Below are 21133 nucleotides of genomic sequence, written 5' to 3' on the forward strand. Positions count from 1 at the left end.
TCTGCACAGTTGACTCTTCTCTTTCAGAGGGCTCCTGGCAGAGTCTGTCTGATTTTTCCTTTATACACAACCCTATAGGGAAGATCCTTACATATGTATCTTGGCAAATAGATAACTTCCTAGAAGTAGAGTTGCTACATGTGTTTAAAATTTTGTTAAGACACTGACAGGTTTTCTAGAAATGTTTTACTAATTTTTCCACCGAAGTGCTTGAGAAGAAGTTTTTTCTACACCTTTGCTAAGGCTGGTAATTTTTAAAAATGATGTTAAAGGCACATGTCTACTTTGAAATCATAACTGTTTGTTTGTTTAGGAGACCCTTGAGAAATGAAACCCTAAATTTCAGGAACTGTATCTCTTCATCTGTGAAAACACTTTGTCCACACTTACTGTTTTAAAAAGATTTCTTCTTCTTTTTTTTTTTTTTTCCATAAAGTAGTATATGTTTTATTGTTCCGTTAAGTTTGAAGTGACCTGCCCACCACAGTTAAGTCACTGAGTGTTTCGGTTGCCTGGTTATTCTTTCAGGAATGTTTGAATCGAAATGCTGACAGTTTATTCCCCCAGAAGAGAGAATTTTCAGAAATCTCCTAAGAAAGTCTGATGTCTGTTCATATGATCTATTTGCTTTGTTAGTCGAGAAAACTACCTTTGGAGACTAGTTGTAGTATGGAAGGGGAGGGCAGTAGAAATAGTTTTGGGGTGAGGTGAGCAGTCCCAGGGGAACACGAAGGCAGCGTTTCAGGAGTGCTGTTGGTTAGTTTTCCACACGATCACAGCACATTATTTTACAAATCCCTGTTTCTAGTTTAGAAGGCAAATGACAGTTTCTTTAGAAAACATACAGTGTAATCTTGTAAAATAAAAGTGTTCCAGTTACATCATTTTCAGTGATTTCAGAACCATTAAAGTTCTGACAGCCTACTTCCCCAATAAATCTCTCTTTGTAGACTGTGGCCCAAAGAAGGCTTAGAGAAATAATTTCGAATCCTGATTTTGTTCCAACTCTGTTCCTTAAGTGCCTGAGAACTATGATTTCTTGAGTATTTATTAAAAGCCTACTGTTTCGGCCGGGTGTGGTGGCTCACACCTGTAATCGAGCACCTTGGGAGGCTGAGGCAGGCGCATCACGATGTCAGGAGATCGAGACCAGCCTGGCAAACACGGTGAAACCCTGTCTCTACTAAAAATACAAAAAAATACTAAAAATTAGCTGGGCGCGGTGGCGGGTGCCTGTAGTCCCAGGTACTCAGGAGGCTGAGGCAGGAGAATGGCGTGAACCCAGGAGGTGGAGGTTGCAGTGAGCTGAGATCGCGCCACCGTACTCCAGCCTGGGCGACAGAGTGAGACTCTTTCTCAAAAAACAAAACAAAACAAAACAAAAAAACCTACTGTGCGCAGAGCTCTGAGGCCTGCCCCAGTACAAAGCCTGCAGTCTCTGGCCCAGGAGAAGGTGCGCACAGCTGCAGGTACCTTGATGTGTCAAACACATTTGCATTCATAGTGGGTTTAAGGTACTTTCCTCGTCTTGAAAGTATGCATCTAATAAAGTTTAACAGGATAGTCAAGAAAGTAGAAGAAATAAAAATTTTCCATAATTCTACTGGTTATAGCAGCTTTTAAATTGTTGACGTGTATGTCTTTCCAATTTTTCCTTATTTTTATTTAAAAGAAAGACTTCTGGGATCATCTGACTTGGTGTGTACTGACCACGGCTTGTGCTTACTCTACCTGTCTGAATGCAAAAATTGTGATTTGCATCAGGCGTGTCATTGCAGTTGATTGATTGTGATATCTTTATTTATTTAAGACAGAGTTTTGCTCTGTTGCCAGGCTGGAGTGCAGTGGCGTGATCTCAGCTCACTGCAACCTTTGTCTCCTGGATTCAAGCGATTCTCCTGCCTCAGCCTCCCAAGTAGCTGGGATTACAGGCGCCCGCCACCATGCCCGGCTAATTTTTGTATATTCAGTAGAGACGGGGGTTTCACCATGTTGGCCAGGCTGGTCTCGAACTCCTGACCTCAGGTGATCCACTCACCTCGGCCTCCCAAAGTGCTGGGATTATAGGTGTGAGCCACCGCACCCAGCCTGACTGTGATATCTTTAAAATGAATTAGGAGTTCTTTTGTCTAATTCTAAAAGTAATGTGTACAAAATTATAAAAAGCAACACATACAAAGAGCAGCAAAGTACAAAGAAGAAAATAAATGTCACTTGCTGTCCCACTACCTGTGGAGTCACTACTGGAGTTGCTGCACACCTCTTTTCTGCTGTTATGATGAAACTAGCTCTGTGACCCCAGAGAAGTCCCGTAACCTTTCTGGACTTGTTTTCTTCTCAGCAAACTAAAAGGTTAGAGTAATGAGTATGAGGGTCTCTCTCTGTTCTTCCAGGCCTGGTGCGATGACCAGTTTCCAATGACAGTAAAGAGCCTTAGAATGAGGTCCTGAGAACCTTTGACTAACCACAGGCACTTGTAGGCATGGAGTTTTAAAAGTTTCATTAAGTGAGAATTCATCTGCATAGGCTTAGGTGGAGATGGTTGACGCGCTCCCTGCCTCTCAGGAGTCATGAGGCCGAAGGCAGAGCCGTGTGCTGTACTCAAGGGACCCCCCCCCACCTCAGCCCCTGAGGAGCTGGGACTATCCAGGTTAATAGCTTTAAGTTTTTAACAGTAATACCAGTGTGTGACCAATGTGTGACCAGTGTGTGACCAGTGTGTCAGAGGTGCTGATCATCAAAACAGTCTCAACCTTAACACACTGAGTGACAGAACCCCAACCCTCCCAGGCACAGCTGAGACCAGCTGCCCCCATCACACAGCAAGCGTCAGGTGATTGTCACGGCTTGTCACAGGTTAAGCAACTTGGCCTCAGCTCAGGGCGGCCACAGTGTGGTCCCAACCTCCTTCCTTTTGTCTAAAACTGACTACAAAAACAATGTCAAAGATAACGTCAAAATCAAAGACCAGAATCAGCCGACAGTGGTCCTTGGCTTTGGGTAATTTCCCACCAGGTAGATCAGATTTGACTGCTTTTGCCTAGGACCTGTGAGGTTCCTGTTAGGACTGCGGGACGATTCAGCATCTTTAAGTTTTAGAGTTTTGAGATGAATCATCTAGTGTGTACAGGCTTAAAGGCATGGATACTCTTTTTTGTTTTCCTGTTAAGATCTTCTTCGGAATGTCAATCTATGTAACACGTCTGAGGGGAGTTGCTTTGGTGGAGGTGGAGGCAGGGACCAGAGACGCCTGTGCACTTGGCTTTCCTCTAGCACCTGGAGAATCTGAATGCCAGCCAGGAGTGCTTCACACACATCTGTGGGCAGCCTTGTATGTAAGGTGCTGGGAGGGTGGTCTGCTATGGGATGGGTGCTGTGACCTTGTTGGTGTCACAGTATAAACAGGTGTGAGTTGAGGCCCTTCCAGGAATGGCTTCCCGAACAAGGCGGCGTTTGAGTGGGGCTGGACAGAAGGTGGTTAGATTTCCATGGTGGAGGTGGCTGGAGGGTTGGTAGTATGGGAAGGGCTGGGGCATAGCACCAGCAGAGCAGGGCAGGTGTCATCTGGCCACAGTGAGGTCATCCTGCTTGGCTGTGGTGTGGGTGCCCTTGAAAGCAGATGGTGTGCCAAGGTGTGCATGTGCTGAAGGGTATTCCCAGTGGCCAGCATTCAGATTGCTGATTTTTTTCTACCAGAAGTGTTACAGTAAGCATGCTCATATGTTTGCATGTATATAGTATCCTTATATACTGGCATTCATTTTTGTAAATACCACACACTGGTATTACTGTTAAAAACTTAAAGCTATTAACCTGGATAGTCCTGGCTATTCGGGCTGAGGTGGGGGGATCCCTTGAGTACAGGAGTTTGAGTCCAGCCTGGGTGACATAGCAAGACCTCATCTCTTAAAAAACAAAAACAACAAACAAACAAAACAATTAATATTAACCCAGAGTCCACATTTGTTGCTCAGTGAAGAGGAAGGCTGCAGACAAACCTGTTGATGAGGTAGATGGTCTCTCACCTCCCACATGTATGCTGTTTGTTTATCTTAATGTGTGAGCATGTAGTGCATGGTAGGAGTGCACTAGACAGTTCACACTGTCATTTCAGGCAAGGAAATCAGAAGAAAAAACACTCATGGCACAGTGTACAATCTTTAACAAGAACTGTTGACCTTAAACTTCTATGTGTAACTGCAAATATGTAAATTTTTAAAAATTGACTAGGTCTAAGGAAAAGGACTAGAAGGGTCACAGACAGATAGAAACGTGATTTGCAGAGATGAGGCAATTGTGGCCGATTTTGGTCTTTGATTTTGACGTTATCTTTGACATTGTTTTTGTAGTCAGTTTTAGACAAAAGGAAGGAGGTTGGGACCACACTGTGGCTGCCCTGGGCTGAGGCCGAGTTGCTTATCCTGTGGGAAGCCGTGACGATCACCTGACGCTTGCTGTGTGATGGGGGCAGCTGGTCTCAGCTGTGCCTGGGAGGGTTGGGGTTCTGTCACTTAGTGTGTTAATGTTGAGACTGTTTTGATTATCAGCACTTATGACACGTGATATTCAGTGTTTTTTTACCCCTTTTAGTTGTGGACCTGCAGATAGAGTGGCTTTGATTTTGGAATGAGGTGACCAACAGATAAAACTTTATTTTAAAGTTGGGAAGAAATCATTATTATTGATTGGGTTTTATCAAACCAAATGGGGCAGCCCCACAGAGCATTGAGTCAGAAGTCAGAAGCTTGCAGATTTGGAGTGAGGACTGACTCAGTGGCACATTAATTACCCAGTGTCTGGGTTTTTCTTGGGTTTAAGGAGTTATCCTATTTTTTTGCCTGACTGAGAATAAGTTTAAAAAGGTAAAATATGAAATAGGTTCTGCTATTTCTCATTCAACCTTAAGGTGTCAGCACTGTTTACTATCTTAATGTTAAAATAATTCTGTAAAACTTTTCATGTTAAACATTTTTTTTCTCTGTCACTGATTTCAGTTGTTTTGGAGAATCATGTAGTGACAGATGAAGACGAACCTGCTTTGAAACGCCAGCGACTAGAAATCAATTGCCAGGATCCGTCTATAAAGGTAAAAATCTGGCTCTGTTCTGTGATGTGTAGTGCACTGCAGTGTTCTCTTATGTGTAGTGCATTGCAGATCTCAAGGGCTGCTGTAACAAATCACCATCAATGGGATGACTTAAAAATGTAGCCTCTCAGCTGTGGAGGCCAGAGATCCAAAACCAAGATGCAGGCAGGGTCTCGCTCCCTCCAAAGGTTCTAGAAGGTGGATCCTTCCTGCCTCTTCCAGCTTCTGGTGGCTCCGGGCCTGCCTCAGCTTGTGGGGCTCCTTCCAGCTGTGCCTTCCTCTTCATGTTGCTGCCGCCTCTGTGTGTCTGTGACTGTTTCCCCTTCTCTCCTCTAGTAAGGACTTGTCATTGGATTTAAGGCCCACCCTAATCCAGGTTGATCTCATTGACTAAATGACAGCTACACAGACCCAAAGAGTTTCTAAATTACATCTGCACAGTTTCCAAAGAGACCACATGGGTAGGTTCTGGCGGTTAGGATGTGGATGTATCACTTTAGGATGTGGCCATATCACGAGGCAGCCTGCTACAGAAGAGTGTGAGCCATTTTCTCTCTTGAAGAGCATGAAGAGTAAGAATTGTTTACTTTGAGATGCTGCTGAAGGAGGCATCTTCCCACACACCTGCAGGCCCATCTTGGATGGAAGGAAAGTGAACTTTCTACCAGTGATGAATGACTTCTGTGTCTGCCATTTACGTCACTTAGATTCTGAAGTTCACTAGATGGGGTTCTTGGGAACTGCTCATTCAGTTGATTACTTTTGGATCTTTGAATTTGCTTGGCTGGTTCCAGTGTTTGCAGAGTCACGGAGCACGTGTGAGAAGGTTATGAGAGCAACACAAAACCAAAGTCACTTTTCATGGAGTTCCTCTACTTACACAGGGTGTCTGTTTGGTAATATTTAATTTGTTTTGTTAACAAGGAGAAGCAGTGTAAATGTGTATGAAAAACTTACAAATAAATTCACTGTCAAATGCCTATTTCCAACCAATGGATCGGATGTGGCTCTGTTGGTAAACACTGTGTTATCATTCCCTAAATAAAACGCACTTGTGATTTTATCAGAAGACACATCTATTCCACATAGCACAGAAATAGATAAAGTTGGCATGGAAGTGGTCCTGCCTTTGTCCTCGTCCCACTGTTGAGAAGAGGTTGGGTCCCCGGTTGAATGCAACTTGCGTAGAGTCGTGTGCGTGGCTGTAGGTTGTTTTATTGGTATGTAAGAGTGATTTTCCCCAAAACCCCAGGCAGAATCATTTGAAATTCAGAATTAAAATAATATGGGTGTACTGTTTAAAGAATTTGAGAGCCAAACATTTGATGTTCTCCAGTTGTTGAAAATAGCGGGGTTATCCGTGGCCATTCAGGGATTCAGCCACCTATTGTTGCTTTTCAAGACGACGCATGTTTGTCATGCCATGGACCGTGCCTCCTTTGTAAATAAGCTGATTGAGTGTCATCACCTGGTTTGGGTCCACCTGATGCGGTGGCTCCTTCCCTCTCTCTCACGCGCCTTCAACAGAGAGTAGTCAGTCAGGGAGGGTGAGTTTCGGTTGGTTTCTTTAGCTCCTGTCTGTATCAGCGCCCAGTGGTGAATCTTGCCAGGAGAGAGGTGGTGACCTGAGAAAAGGTGAGTTGTTGGGCAATATGTGGATTTTCCCTCCTGCAGCGCTGTCCCTGCCACTGTGTACACCAGGTTTCCATGCCAGCTACGTGATGTATGATATCACTGTAATTTTGATATTCTGCAGATTCCCTTGAGATCAGAAAGGAGAGTGGGTGTAAGCAGTGTTGTAGGTCAGCTGCAGTTAGTGGAAAGGCTGTTCCAGCTCCAATGTGGGCCGGCCTCCTGCCCCCCTGTGAATGTGGGCCGGCCTCCCACTCCCCTGTGCTGCAAGCTCCACGGCCAGCTCTCAGTGGCTGCCGCAGTGCCGCCCCTGCTATCCCAAGCCTACCTCCCCCTTCCTTCTGATGTGTGCACTTTGGGCCCCGCACTGTTTAGGTCATGGGCAGGAAAGGAGAGAGAAAGACGAAACACGAATTCTGTGCTATTTTCAGCTATTGATTCTTAAGGCAGGTGCCAGCCTTCCTGACTACTAAGCAGGGCTGGTGGGCGCTCCCCCAACCTGTCCCTCCCTAGACCCGAAGGAGTGTCCTTCTGTCTGCTGGTGAGACCTGGTAGAGGGTGTCTGTTTTGCACAGTGCAATTCTAAGTGATTAACACGTTTCCACGTGTGCTCATGGTGGCTCCTGGCTGGGACGGCAGCTGGGGAAGTGAAGTTCTCTTTCTGGTTTGTGTGTTTCTCTGTTTCTTGGGTTTGGAGTGCGGCACGTCACGGCTCACTGTGGTTACTTGGAGTTAGGAATCTGGAGGAGACTCAGCCGGAAAGGTCAGATGTGGAGTCCGGCTTTGCCAACCACTAGGTGGCAAGCTTGCTGCTCAAGAGCCCCACAGGAGCCTCCGGACCAAATCCCAAGGCAGGGCCACGGGGGATCCAATCACCTTTTCCGATTAGGCAGCAGGGTGTGAGGTGAATGTGCATGGCCTGTGGCTTTTACACTGTTTTGATGTTAGGTGTAATCTGTTTTTATTGTTGAGAAGATTTGACTAGTTTTATGTGTAAATTTACTGATTAATAATAACATATTAAAGTATATCCCTTTTTTAAAATTAAATGGGCTTAACAAAGAATTGCAACCGCACATAGAAGTGAAACCATGATTAAATCATCACATTTGAAACAGGACGTGTGACTCGTGTGTAAAATGTGAACTCGTTACTCCCATGTTTCTGGCTCAAAGCTCACGAGCTAGTTCCAGTGTGGGGATTGTTCTGTCTGACTGGATGGAGTTGAGATCAGGAAATAGCTGTTTGGTGTTTCTTGGGGTTGTCTTCTTACAATTCAGGGGACCCTTCCTAAAGCCGGTCTTTTTTCACTTCCAGTCATTCCTGTATTCCATCAACCAGACAATCTGCTTGCGGTTGGATAGCATTGAAGCCAAATTGCAAGCCCTGGAGGCTACTTGTAAATCCTTAGAAGAAAAGCTGGATCTGGTCACGAACAAGCAGCACAGCCCCATCCAGGTTCCCATGGTGGCCGGCTCCCCTCTCGGGGCAACCCAGACGTGCAACAAAGTGCGATGGTAAGAACAGACCAGGGTGCCGGGGCCTTCAGGTCACCTGGGGAGAAGCGTGTCACCTCCTCGCCCAGGCCCGCAGCTTAATGGCTCAGTTTGCTGGAGATGGGCGGTGTCTGCCTCAGCAGTCTCGGCAGTTTCTAACCAAAGCTGACTTTAGTTAGACCAAAACCGAACACATGGCATCCTGCCAGGATGACCTGAAGTCATCCTCACGTTTCCTTTGCACATAAAGCCGACCCATGCACCTTTGCTTTGGAACTAACCCACCAGATCTTAGAAGATGTACATGTGCTCCTTTCCTTTTTCCTACTCTACCTGGCTAGTCTTTAGATATGTTTTTCTTCGTATGTGGTGTTTATACATTTCACATGAATATATCAAACTTTTCATTCAAATCTGCAGTTTTTATTTTGCTTATTTTTAAAAAGTAGAGTCTAATGAGTCTAATCTTAGAAAGCTGTGTGGTAGTTTGCGAACTGCTTGAGTAGAAGCTTTATGTTGTCTTAGAAAGTCTCGGACCTGCTTGGTGTCCACTCATCCAAGGCTTCCTGCCAGATATTACAGCTGAAACTCGCGCTGAAGCTCAGGCTCTGGTGTCGCTAGCCTTCCCCACACCTGGCCAGAAAGAAGTCCTGCTTAAGGCAGGCATGGCTTTGTGCTTGACGAGGGGCCTTTTGACTGAGCGCTACTCACTTCAGCTTCCCTGGCCTGGCCGTAGCCTTCTGCCCGGTGTGTCTGGGAGGAGAGAGAATGGTGGGACGGCAGCGGGGGGGACAGCAGCGGGGGGGGGCCGGGGAGGACATGTGGACGCCGAGGAATGGGAGCCGCAGCAAGCCTGGAAGGACTGTGGTGACCTTGCTGCCCGTGTGTGCTGCGGGTGCCACCCTGCCCGTGTGTGCTGCGGGTGCCACCTTGCACATTGTGCTGGTGGTTGGCGCTGGGTTAGGTGCTTTGTGGACCTCTCCAGGGAGTGTGGGAAGTCTGGGGGCAGCTCCAGATGATGGCTGCTGTGCTGGCTGAAGCAGTGGTGCCTCTGAACTCTCGGATGTGCCTGGGGTTTTGGAAACGGTACCCGGCCGTCTTCTGAGCTCTGCTGCTGCTGGTGGAGTTGGCATCTCAGTTCGCAGGCAGGAGCTGGGGATCGTTCACGTATTACTCTGAGACGTGGCCTTCGCCCTGCACAAGTGCTGTCACTCACGTGTTTCCCCACAGCAGGAGTTTGTCTACCGTGTCCTCTGTGCAGGGACGCTGTTGGGCTCCCAGGTCAGGTGTGCAAAGCTGTTGTACCCAATGCCTTTTTTTTTAGGATAGTTTTTTGGGGTAATATCCTCTTACCCTAAAATGCAGTTTTTAGAAAATATAATTTATGTCTCAAAAAAAAAAGAAAATGTAATTTATAACTTATAATTAATAGACTGCCCTAGCTATAGAGAATGAATGTGATAGTATTGTGTAATAAGACAACACATTTCAACGTGGTGAGGGTTGGCCGTGAAAAAGCCGGATGTCCCACCTGGTGTGTTGCGTCCTGGTGACTGGGGGCGGTCCCTGCAGATGGACCCAGGCGTGACACTGGGAGTTCAGCCCCTAGCTGGTGATGGAATATTACAGAATGGTGAGCAGTTCCTAATGAACTTTCACATAAAGCAAAGTATAATTTTTTCTAGACTTATATAATAGTTGAATTCATGGAAAATTCAAGTCATAGTAAGACCGTGCAAAAATGTTTTGTGTGTAAATGTTGAATAGAGGAAGATTCTGGGTTCAGAGAGTTAGAAGCATGTTTTCCACTCATGAAGTTCTGGTTCATTGTAAGTTTTGTGTGTGGAGAGTTTTTGTTGGGTGAGACTGTCTTGCTCATTGAAGGACGTCTCAACCTCCCTTACCTCTGCCTGCCAAATTCCAGTACTCTCTGAATCTTGACCACTGAAGATGTCCCACGGGATCTCAAAGCACCCCTGGGCACCTGCATTGAGAACCATTGTTCTAAGGAATTAAACACAAGGATGAACGAACCTCTCCTGCCCCTGGAGCCTTGCGTGCTGGCGGACGGCAGCCCCATCACGTGTCGCTTGTCACTTGTCACGTTGTGCCAGTGCTAGGCAGGTCATTGTCACCACTTGGGAAAAGTGTTGACAAAATTGGTCGTTAGATTCCACCACTGACAATGTGTGATGGGGAGTGAAGTTCCTGAGTGAAGAACTCCAAAGGCTAGAGTGTGGTTTCTGTCGTGGGTTAGCCTTGAGGGTACCTTGCTTGGATTCCATCTGCACAGGGCGGAGCTTGGGCCTCTGGCTGTCACAGTTGCCCTGACAGACACTGAGGTGACCTTGGCCAAGTCACACATTCATTTCCATCTGAGTTTCTAGTTTAAGATAAGAGGAAGAGGACCTGGAGCTCCTCTGGGGCTGCTTCGGCCCAGGGTCCTCCTGCTTTCTGAGGGTGACAGTGTCTGTGCTCACGAAAACACATCCGCTGGGGTGGATGTTAGTCACAGATCTGCCGTGGCAGAAATCCCCCATGCTTCCCTCTGCTGGGGGCAGATGTTGCCATTCACGGACCTGTGGTGGTTGTCTGTCTGCGTGTCAACAAGCGGTGAAATAAGAAGAAAGTTGCCTAATACTGACTCAGATGCACAATCCACTTAACCCAGATGTGTGAGATCTTCCGGTTTGAAAGAACCATATTGGCAAGGCAAAATCAACCTATTGTAGAATATATTTATTGTGTATCAGCATGGGGATTATTAATATTGCTAATAAAACCATCGTTTGTAAAAATTAAGATTAATAGAAGAATTGTTCTTCTATTTTCTCATAGTTTTAAATAGGATAAAAAATATTCTATTTAAAATCCTATTTCAAATATATTCTATTCAAAATTACAAGAAAATGTAAGAATGGTTTCCTTTTTTTTTTGAGACTCCGCTCTGCCACCCAGGCTGGAGTGCAGTGGCGCGATCTTGGCTCACTGCAACCTCTGCCTCCCAGGCTCAAGCAATTCTCCTGCCTCATCCTCCCAAGTAGGTGGAATTACAGGCATGCACTACACCACCTGGCTAATTTTTGTAATTTTAGAAGAGACAGGGTTTCACCACATTAGCGAGGCTTGTCTTGAACTCTTGACCTTAGGTGATCTGCCTGCCTCAGCCTCCAAAGTGCTGGGATTACAGGCGTGAGCCACCACGCCTACTGGAGTGATTTCCTTTCATAGTAAAGTTTTAAATATGGTATATTTGAATGACTTTTAAAGTAGGAGGCTGGGTGCGATGGCTCACACCTGTAATTCCAGCACTTTGGAAGGCCAAGATGGAAGGATCACTTGAACCCAAGAGTTCCAGACCAGTGTGGGCAACATAGTGAGACCCCCATCTCTACAAAAAAATAAAAAAAATTAGCTGGGCACAGTGTCACCCGCCTGTAATCCCTTAGGAGGCTGAGGTGGGAGGATTGTTTGAGCCTGGGAGGGTGAGACTATGGTGCGCTGTGACTCTGTCACTGCGCTCCAGGCTGAGCGAGACCCTAACTCAAAAAAAAAAAAGATGTTATTAAGTCTGGCATTTCTTTCCCTGTAAGTTCTTTTTAAAAGGCAGTCTCACTCTGTCATGCAGGCTGGAGTACAGTGGTGCAATCTCGGCTCATTGCAACCTCTGCCTCTTGGATTGAAGTGATTCTCCCACCTCAGCCTCCCGAGTAGCTGGAACTATAGGTGTACACTACCATGCTTGGCTAATTTTTGTATTTTCTGATAGAGATGAGGTTTTGCCATGTTGGCCAGGCTGGTATCTTTCTATATAAGTCCTGAAAATTAGAAATAAAAATTGCCAACAGTTGAAAGCTGTTGACAGAAAATTGTTGGGGAGAAATAGCAGATAAGAACATAATCCCAGTATGTCAATGAAAAAAAGAATGTTTAAATTAGAAAGTTACTAATTTGTAAACACATACGAGTGAATGAGAATTGTCTGTCTAAAATTGGGCAGTGGAACATTGAAAAGGAAAAGTCTCCAAAGTTAAAAATTGGTTAGTATTGCGAATAATAAGGTGCTTCTATGGATTATTTATTTTGGGACTCAGATATTTTGAGATGGAGTCTCACTCTGTCACCCAGGCTGGAGTGCAATGGCATGATCTTGGCTCACTGCAACCTCTGCCTCCCAGGTTCAAGTGATTCTCCTGCCTCAGCCTCCTGAGTAGCTGGGACTAGGGGTGCCCGCCACCACTCCTGGCTAATTTTTTTTTTTTTTTTTTTAAATTAGTGATGGGGTTTCACCATGTTGGTCAGTCTGATCTCAAACTCCTGACTTCATGATCCACCCACCTCGGCCTCCCAAAGTGCTGGGATTACATGTGTGAGCCACTGCCCTCAGCCGGGACTCAAATATTTTAAATGATGATTAGAAGTATGTAAGTCACAGACAGTATTACATCCAAATCATATGCTGTTAAAATAGCCCAGGGTTCCCAGGGCTCACTCCTTGCTGTGAGGGATTAGCTGGGAAGTCCGAGTGTAATCTTACAGCACAGATGCAGACACCTTAAAGGGGCTTTGAGTTGTGACGAGGCCCCCGAGAGAGTGTGAGCTGCCCCCTGCAGTATCGCTTGCCCTTCTGTTTAGAGTGGCTGCATCTGCTCAGAGTAAGCTCAACCCTCAAGGGTGGGCACAGCCTTGCAGCAGCAGGGGTGTCACTAAGGCCCCCTCTCTGTGTGTTGAAATCCACCCCACCTGTTGGTTATTTCTCATTAAAACTGACTGGTCTGTACGGTCACTGCTGAGAGCTGATTATTCTTTCCTTTTACTCTCTGGAACACAAGAAGGCAGTGGAGTACTTCTTGCCTCACTTGGCATTTTGGATCCAGATTTTTGGGTTCTACACCTGAATGAGATTCTTTAAATAACTTCTAGAACAAAGAAAAGAAAAAGAAAGCCCCTTTTATTTGAAGCTAAAGTTGAATCATTGTAATAAAAATGCGAGTCACCTGGATGGGCCTCATCCAACAGCTGTCATCGACTTGGGGACAAGAAAAATGGTCTTTTAAGATTTGTAGGTAGGGGCTTATTTTCTTCCTGCAGGTGCGCCATCAGTTTGGATTTTGCTTCATTGTAATTTTGGTGTAGTAACCCGAGGTTTTAACTTTAAAGTTGTTTGGGCCTGTCCTTTGAATGCTAGTGTGGACAGTTCAGTTGGGGCATTCGTTATGTCACATGGCCTGCAGGGATCCAGGGCACGCACATGCTCACATTTATACAGGTAAATGTTAACATCCTTTGTCTGTACTTCGAAGCTGGACAGAGATAGTGGTGTAAACAGGATGCAGCAGAGCATGGAGTGTTGCCCGTCAGGGGATGCAGGCCCGCGCGGTTGCGCACATCCAGGACACAGGGCGGGTGGCAGGGCTCTCTGTGCCCAGCACACCTGTGGAGTTGGTTACTGGGCAGCTCAGACCACAGCTCACAGCTCAGGATTTGCTGCTTTGTTTTCATTAACTGAACATACTGACTCGAAAAATTATTTTTAAAAATAAAAACAAGCTAATTTTATTTTAGTTTATTTTAATTAAAAAATAGATTTTAAAATCTGCTTTTTAAAGTCACAGATGTTTATCTTTAAGAACATTAAACAATTAAAGAACTAGCATATTTCTACAATTTTACAACAATTATAAACCGTAGGCTTCTGTATAAGACTAGTTCTGGAAATTTTTAAAAGTGTGATTTCTTTTAAAGTATGTCTTCCAGAGATGTGTCATGTAAGACTCAGTGGAGGAGAAATTTTTCTTTTCCTCAGAACTGACTGTTGACCCGTGGATAATTGAAATATTTGATTAAGGAATGATTTTAATTCCCTCTAGCATGCTGGTTGCTGATTCTCTGTTTTATTTCCTAGAGTGTCTTTTATTTTATTTCCTAGAGGGCCTTTTATCTATTTTATTGATAGATACTTATGGAAAGGCTGTTGGGGTGTTATGTAGAGCTAGGCCTGGTTTTGAGCATCTCGGTTCTGGCATGGGAGCACGAGAGGTCTTGGCCAGGGTAAACCAGTTTTTTCAGTTTTGGGTCATTGACATTCCCAGTGAAAAATTATAGCATTTCATAGGCTTTAGAATCTGACAAACTCAAGGGAGAGCTGCATGAATTGTGAAGAAATGGTTTGGTCTCAGCTAAGGTTTTGTTTAATTCTTTTCTTATTTAATATTGAATTTTGTTTGCTTTCGTTTAATTTCGTGTACGTATGATTTCTCCTCCTGACTGGTCTATAGTACCTTGCACAGCTGCGTACTTATGTTTTGTTTTGTTTTTTGAGACGGAGTCTCGCTCTGTTGTCCAGGCTGGAGTGCAGTGGCGCGATCTCGGCTCACTGCAACCTCCACCTCCTGGGTTCACGCCATTCTCCTGCCTCAGCCTCCCGACTAGCTGGGACTACAGGCGCCCGCCACCATGCCCGGCTAATTTTTTGTATTTTTAGTAGAGACGGGGTTTCAGGGGTTTCACCGTTTTAGCCAGGATGGTCTCGATCTCCTGACCTCGTGATCTGCCCGCCTCGGCCTCTCAAAGTGTTGGGATTACAGGTGTGAGCCACCGCGCCCGGCCAGCTGCATACTTTTGGTGACCTAATTGTGACACCCTCTACATGCTAGGGCTGAGTACTAGCCAAAGAAAACATACAGTTTACATACCTACAACTTCGGGAATTATTTACATAATCGTATGATATAGTTTACATACATACAACTTTGGGAATTATTCACATAATCGTATGCTTTAGAGATACAATCTAATAACCAAACTAATGAGAAACATAAATTTAAATGTTGTAATGATTATGCACACTCTAATAATTTGGAGCACTTCTCTAGTTTTAGAATAACTCATAACTCATTGATTGGCATTGCATTGAATCTGTAGATCAATTTGGGGGAACTGCCGACGTAACAGTATTGAGTATTCTGATTCATGAACGTGGTATGTCTCTCCATTTATGGAGGTCTTTAATTTCTCTTAGCAGTGTTATACAGTTTTCAGTGTTCAGCTCCTGTACATATTTTGTTACATTTATCTCTGAGTACTTCATACTTACAGATGCTATCATATTCATACTTATGGATGCTATCATAAATGGTATTGTATTTTAAATTTCAGTATCCAGTTGTTCATTAGAAGGGTGTAGCAGTACAATAGATTTTTCTTTACTGACCTTTATCCTGTGTCATTTCTAGATGAACTTGTTTTAGATTTTCTGTAGGATTTTTTTTAAATATGCATAATTATGTTACCTTTAAATAGAGTTTTGCTTCTTCCCGTAGAATTTCTATCCCTTCTCTTACCTTAGTGTGCTGGCCATGATCTTTATTTCAGTGTATTTTCTTTATAAAAATATTTTTGCCTTATTCCTGATCTTTGCGTGAAAGCATCCAGCATTTCACCATTAAGTCTGATGTTACCAGTATGTTTTTCCCAGATGCTCTTAATCAGGTTGAAGAAGTTTCCTTCTATTCTTTGTTTCTTGGGAGTTTTTTCGCATGAACGAATGGACATTGGATTTTCACATGCCTTTTCTGTATCTCCCGGGATGATGGTATGGTGATCCTTCTTGATTCTTTTGTTAAAGTGAATTACGTCGATTTTGAATGCTAACCGAACCTTGCATTTCTATTGTCATAAACCTGACTTCATCTACGTGCATTGTGCTTTTGCTATACTGATCAGTTTTCTAATATTTAATGAAGAGTTTTTGCATCTGTGTTTGTGGGACATGTTAGTCTGCAGTTTTCTTTTTTTGCCGTGTCTTTGTTTTGTTATCAGGATACTGCTGACCTCAGCAACAGAGCTGGGAAGCTGCCCCTCATTGTCTATTTTCTGGAAATGTTTCTGTGAGATTAGTTTTATTTCTTTTAAAAATTTTGATAGAGTTTGCCAGTGAAGCCTAGGTTTTTAATAATAAATTCAATTATTTTAATAAATATAGAACTGCCAGGCGTGGTGCTCAGGCCTGTAATCCTAGCAGTTTGGGAGGCCGGGGAGGGTGGATCATCTGAAGTCAGGAGTTCGAGACCAGCCTGGCTAATGAGTCAAAGCCCCGTCTCTACTAAAAATACAAAAATTAGCCGGGTGTGGTGGCGGGTGCCTGTAGTCTCAGCTACTCAGGAGGTTGGGGCAGGAGAATCGCTTGAACCCAGGAGGCGGAGCCTGCAGTGAGCCGAGATAGCGCCACTGCACTCCAGCCTGGGGGACAGAGTGAGAGTCCTCAAAAAAAAAAAAAAAAAAAAAGCTTCGATAAATGTAGAATTTCTTGAGTTAGTGTTGTCTGTGTCTCTCAAGATTATTTTCTTTTCCCCCAAATTCTAGAGTGTGTCGGAACACTATTCCTCATGGTACCCACTGTATGTTTCCATGTCTGGGGGTCCACAGGATGCTCCGTTGCCGAGCCTTCCTGGGCTCCTCTGATCTGTGACCGTTTCTCACACTTCCTTGTTTTTGGTGAGTTTTTGAGGAGCGTTGGGTCGGTTATTTTGTAGGATGTGCCTCTGTTGGAATTTGTCTCCTGACTAGACTGGGGTCACGGGTTTTGGGGAGGAAGGACACGGAGGTGAAGTCCTTCTCATCACATCCTGTCCAGGCCAGCACGGTCAGCAGGACTCAGTGCTTGATGCTGATGCGGGTCACCTGGCTGAGGTGTGCTCTTCAGCGTTTTCCACAGTCAAGTGACTCCGCTTTCATCCTGCACTTTGGAAGGAAGCTGCTGTGCCCATCACCCAGTTAAGGAGTGGGGAGTTGTGTGCCGCCTTCTTGAGGGTGGAGCATCACAGACACTGTTGTCAGTGTACCCGGGAGGCTCGTCTCTTCTTTCCCATTTATTCACTCATCCGTTTCCATCAGTGTGTGCTCGTGGAGATGTATTTTACACTCTGGGTTAGAATCTAGTTCTGCTTCATTCTGGTGCTCACGTCCTTCCAGCTTTGGCCATTGGCAGCCCGTCAGTTGGCTCCCGTGCCCCTTGACGTTCCCTCCGTTCCCTCTTCACTGTAGATGTTTCATCATTAGTGTTTTTTTTTTTTTCTTTTGAGACAGAGTTTTGCTCTTGTTGCCCAGGCTGGAGTGCGGTGGGGCGATCTCTTAGTGTAACCTCCGCCTCCTGGGTTCAAGCAATTCCCCTGCCACAGCCTCTCAAGTAGCTGGGATTACAGGCCGTGCCACCACACCCGGCTAATTTTTTGTATTTATATTAGAGACGGGGTTTCACCATGTTGACCAGGCTGGTCTCGAACTCCTGACCTCAGTTGATCCACCTGCCTTGGCCTCCCAAAGTGCTGGGATTACAGATGTGAGCCACCATGCCCGGCCTGAGCACTTTTTACTTGCACAGCCCTACGAAATGCTTCTCTGGGCTCATTGTGAGTGCCTGTCCCAGCCTAGAATCAGCCGTTTCTCCATGAATTGAAAAATGACGTTTGAGACCAGGATGCGGCGTTTGGAGGGCCCTGGCGTTAGAGACCAGGATGCAGCGTTTGGAGGGCCCTGGCGTTAGAGACCAGGATGCGGCGTTTGGAGGGCCCTGGCGTTAGAGACCAGGATGCGGCGTTTGGAGGGCCCTGGCGTTAGAGACGAGGATGCGGCGTTTGGAGGGCCCTGGCGTTAGAGACGAGGGTGCGGCGTTTGGAGGGCCCTGGCGTTAGAGACCAGGATGCGGCGTTTGGAGGGCCCTGGCGTTAGAGACGAGGATGCGGCGTTTGGAGGGCCCTGGCGTTAGAGACCAGGATGCGGCGTTTGGAGGGCCCTGGCGTTAGAGACGAGGATGCGGCGTTTGGAGGGCCCTGGCGTTAGAGACCAGGATGCGGTGTTTGGAGGGCCCTGGACTTAGAGACCAGGTTGCGGTGTTTGGAGGGCCCTGGCGTTAGAGACGAGGATGCGGTGTTTGGAGGGCCCTGGACTTAGAGACCAGGTTGCGGTGTTTGGAGGGCCCTGGCGTTAGAGACGAGGATGCGGTGTTTGGAGGGCCCTGGACTTAGAGACCAGGATGCGGTGTTTGGAGGGCCCTGGCGTTAGAGACCAGGATGCGGCGTTTGGAGGGCCCTGGCGTTAGAGACGAGGATGCGGCGTTTGGAGGGCCCTGGCGTTAGAGACCAGGATGCGGTGTTTGGAGGGCCCTGGACTTAGAGACCAGGATGCGGTGTTTGGAGGGCCCTGGACTTAGAGACCAGGTTGCGGTGTTTGGAGGGCCCTGGCGTTAGAGACGAGGATGCGGTGTTTGGAGGGCCCTGGACTTAGAGACCAGGATGCGGTGTTTGGAGGGCCCTGGCGTTAGAGACCAGGATGCGGCGTTTGGAGGGCCCTGGCGTTAGAGACCAGGATGCGGCGTTTGGAGGGCCCTGGCGTTAGAGACCAGGATGCGGCGTTTGGAGGGCGCTGGCGTTAGAGACCAGGATGCGGTGTTTGGAGGGCCCTGGCGTTAGAGACCAGGATGCAGTGCGCGGCGTCCTCCGAGCATACGAAGGGCCCTGGGCAGCTTTTCACCCAAACGTGTTGCCTAGGAGCCCCGCATCCTGTGCCGTTGCTGAGTGCTGACTTCTGTGCAGTCAGTGCTGACACTGCTTCCCTCTCTCACTAGTAGTCATTTCTGTAGCTTCTAGGAAGGAGGAAGAAGACATACCCATCCTTGACCTGCTCACCCTCTGATTTGGGACTGTCAGGTGGAAGTCGCTGATCTCTGTGGGAGCACAAGCATGGCTCCTTGGGGAGAGCAGCGTGAGGAGTTAGATCTGGAGCCTTTCAAAGCCAATTCCCCGAAGCTAGAAGCTTCTTTCTTTCTTTAGCAACGAGGTTTTAAAGTTTGTTACATTAGGTTAGTCCCGTTTCTCTGGTGCAGTGGTTATTTGATAGTTGGTTTTATATTCTGTTTTGCTTATTTCATTAGATATTAGGAAGAAAATTTTCATGCCTGTTTATTTTTACCCCTGGGTATTTTTTGTTAGATCGTGTTTTTATGACTTGTTAATCTTTAGCGTGGTAGAGTGGCTTAGACCTGTAATCCCAGCAACTCGGGAGACTGAGGTGGGAGGATCATCTGAGACCAGGAATTTGAGACCAGTCTGGGCAGCATAGTGAGACCCCAGGTATAAAAATTAAAAGCCCCTCAAACCTGCAAGTAGTAGAAATATACTTTTAGTAAATGTTTGATTAGTCTGAATGCTGATTGTATTGATTGGGTGACATGAGTCATGGCAGTAGAGGGTCCCCTGGACTTGGGATTAGCACAGTGGGAGGGTGCATCTTGCTCATGTTCAGGGTGCAATGTGGGCGATTCTGGTCCTCCCGCAACTGCACTGGGTGCCTCTGATGCCTGAGCCTTTTATCATGTGCTCACCCTATGGCCTTGGGGTCCTCAGTCGGGGAAGGGGAAAGACATGAAAAGGTGCATCCTGTTTTTAAAACCTGTCTCCTGGAAGTGACACACCTCTCGCCTGTTAGAGTCCATTGATGGAGTCTGGCCACAGGGCTGTGTGTGCACAGAAGGGGCTTGGGAAATGCAGTCTGGATGTGCGGGGGCGCCCGGGACAGCCCTTGACGGCAAGGGAAGTAGGCTGTGGGCTGCCCTGGCCTGGGGGGTTTTGGGGGGCCTACTTTTCCTCCTGCTGAAGCTCTGAGCAGCTCCTCTTTTTGTAAGTACATTACATCAAACCAGTTTCTTCTTTTATTTGGCCGTGGTCCTTGTGTGTTATGTAGGAGCATAAATGTCCATGGGAGAAAATGTTCTTAGGGAACAGGTACTGGAGTTTAGAAGAAATCTGTCCATTTTTTCCTAATAAGTAGAAAGCAGAAGAAATTACTTAATTCTTTTTACCTGGCTGTTGTTGAAATACTTTTCCTTGAGAGAATTCATAAAAATTAGAAAACTAGTATCAGCTTTTCTAACCTGCACTTGATGATAATTACTTTGAATTGTAAAAGGGATGCCTACCCGTGGCGGCAGAGTGTCACGTGGTGAGGCTGCGCTCTGGGTGGGAAGGAGACAAAAACTTGTTCTTGTTCAAATATACGTCAGATATTCTGATGGAGTTCTTCCTCTCCCTGCTGTGGAAAACGGCCGGATACTGCGGCGTGAATGGGAGTGGTTGAGGACTTGACTCCACAGGTAGCGAGCTCTGGGTCAAGATCTTGGGCTCAGCGGGGCGCTGAGGGGAAGCAGCGCGCCCAGCCTTGTTCATGTGGTGAGCTGGAGCGGGAGCCCCTGGAGGCTGGGGTTCCTGTGGTGCCCAGGGTGGGCTTCTCACTTGCTGAGCGTTCAGTGCAGACGTGTTAGATGCACATTTAGCAGCTTTGGCCCTGGGACATTTGGAAGTTGTTTAAACTCATCTTTGGAGGGTTGGTGCTTGCTTTCTCCTTAGGTTGTCCTCTCGGCCTCTCCATGAGTTGAGGGTTAGGTGGAGAACAGAGTCATGTCTGTTCTCTGTCCTGTGATCATTTGTGCCCAGGCAGAGGTGTGTGTCCAGCAGGCACCCACAGCGGTGTCTGGAGTCACCGCTGTAGATCAGGTGGCTCTCTTGCCCCGTCATTTCCACATTCGACAGCTTTCGTGGAGCCTAGTCACAGCCTGAGACCGGGACCCACCCGGCGTCTCAGCTGCCTGTGCCCCTTAGTTGGAGATGGCTTCCGATGCTAACTTCTGCTGCGAGGGTTCTCGGGTTCTGCTTACTGGCTGCATGGGTCGGATGTTCTGCTGCTCTGAAGTGCCAGCTGGGCCCTCGTCCGGGTGCCGGCTGGGCTCTGGTTCTGAGTGTTGCTGGGCCCTCGTCCTGGGTGCCGGCTGGGCTCTGGTTCTGAGTGTTGCTGGGCCCTCGTCCTGGGTGCCGGCTGGGCTCTGGTTCTGAGTGTTGCTGGGCCCTCGTCCTGGGTGCCGGCTGGG

General features: G+C 46.6%; 1 protein-coding gene across 15 annotated transcripts in view; it reads left to right on the forward strand.

Moving 5' to 3' along the window:
* Positions 1 to 21133, forward strand: part of BANP (BTG3 associated nuclear protein) — a 126047-nt gene that overhangs the window by 24995 nt on the left and 79919 nt on the right. For 14 of the 15 annotated variants that reach the window (XM_055232726.2, XM_055232729.2, XM_055232721.2 and 11 more), the window contains 2 exons: positions 4995 to 5086; positions 8036 to 8235. In XM_055232726.2, coding sequence (XP_055088701.1) covers positions 4995 to 5086; positions 8036 to 8235 — 292 coding nt within the window. The remainder of the gene's footprint in view (positions 1 to 4994; positions 5087 to 8035; positions 8236 to 21133) is intronic. The other variant, XM_063612543.1, reaches the window with a different exon arrangement.

Source organism: Symphalangus syndactylus, chromosome 11, assembly GCF_028878055.3.
Source record: "Symphalangus syndactylus isolate Jambi chromosome 11, NHGRI_mSymSyn1-v2.1_pri, whole genome shotgun sequence".
Lineage (NCBI taxonomy): Eukaryota > Metazoa > Chordata > Mammalia > Primates > Hylobatidae > Symphalangus > Symphalangus syndactylus.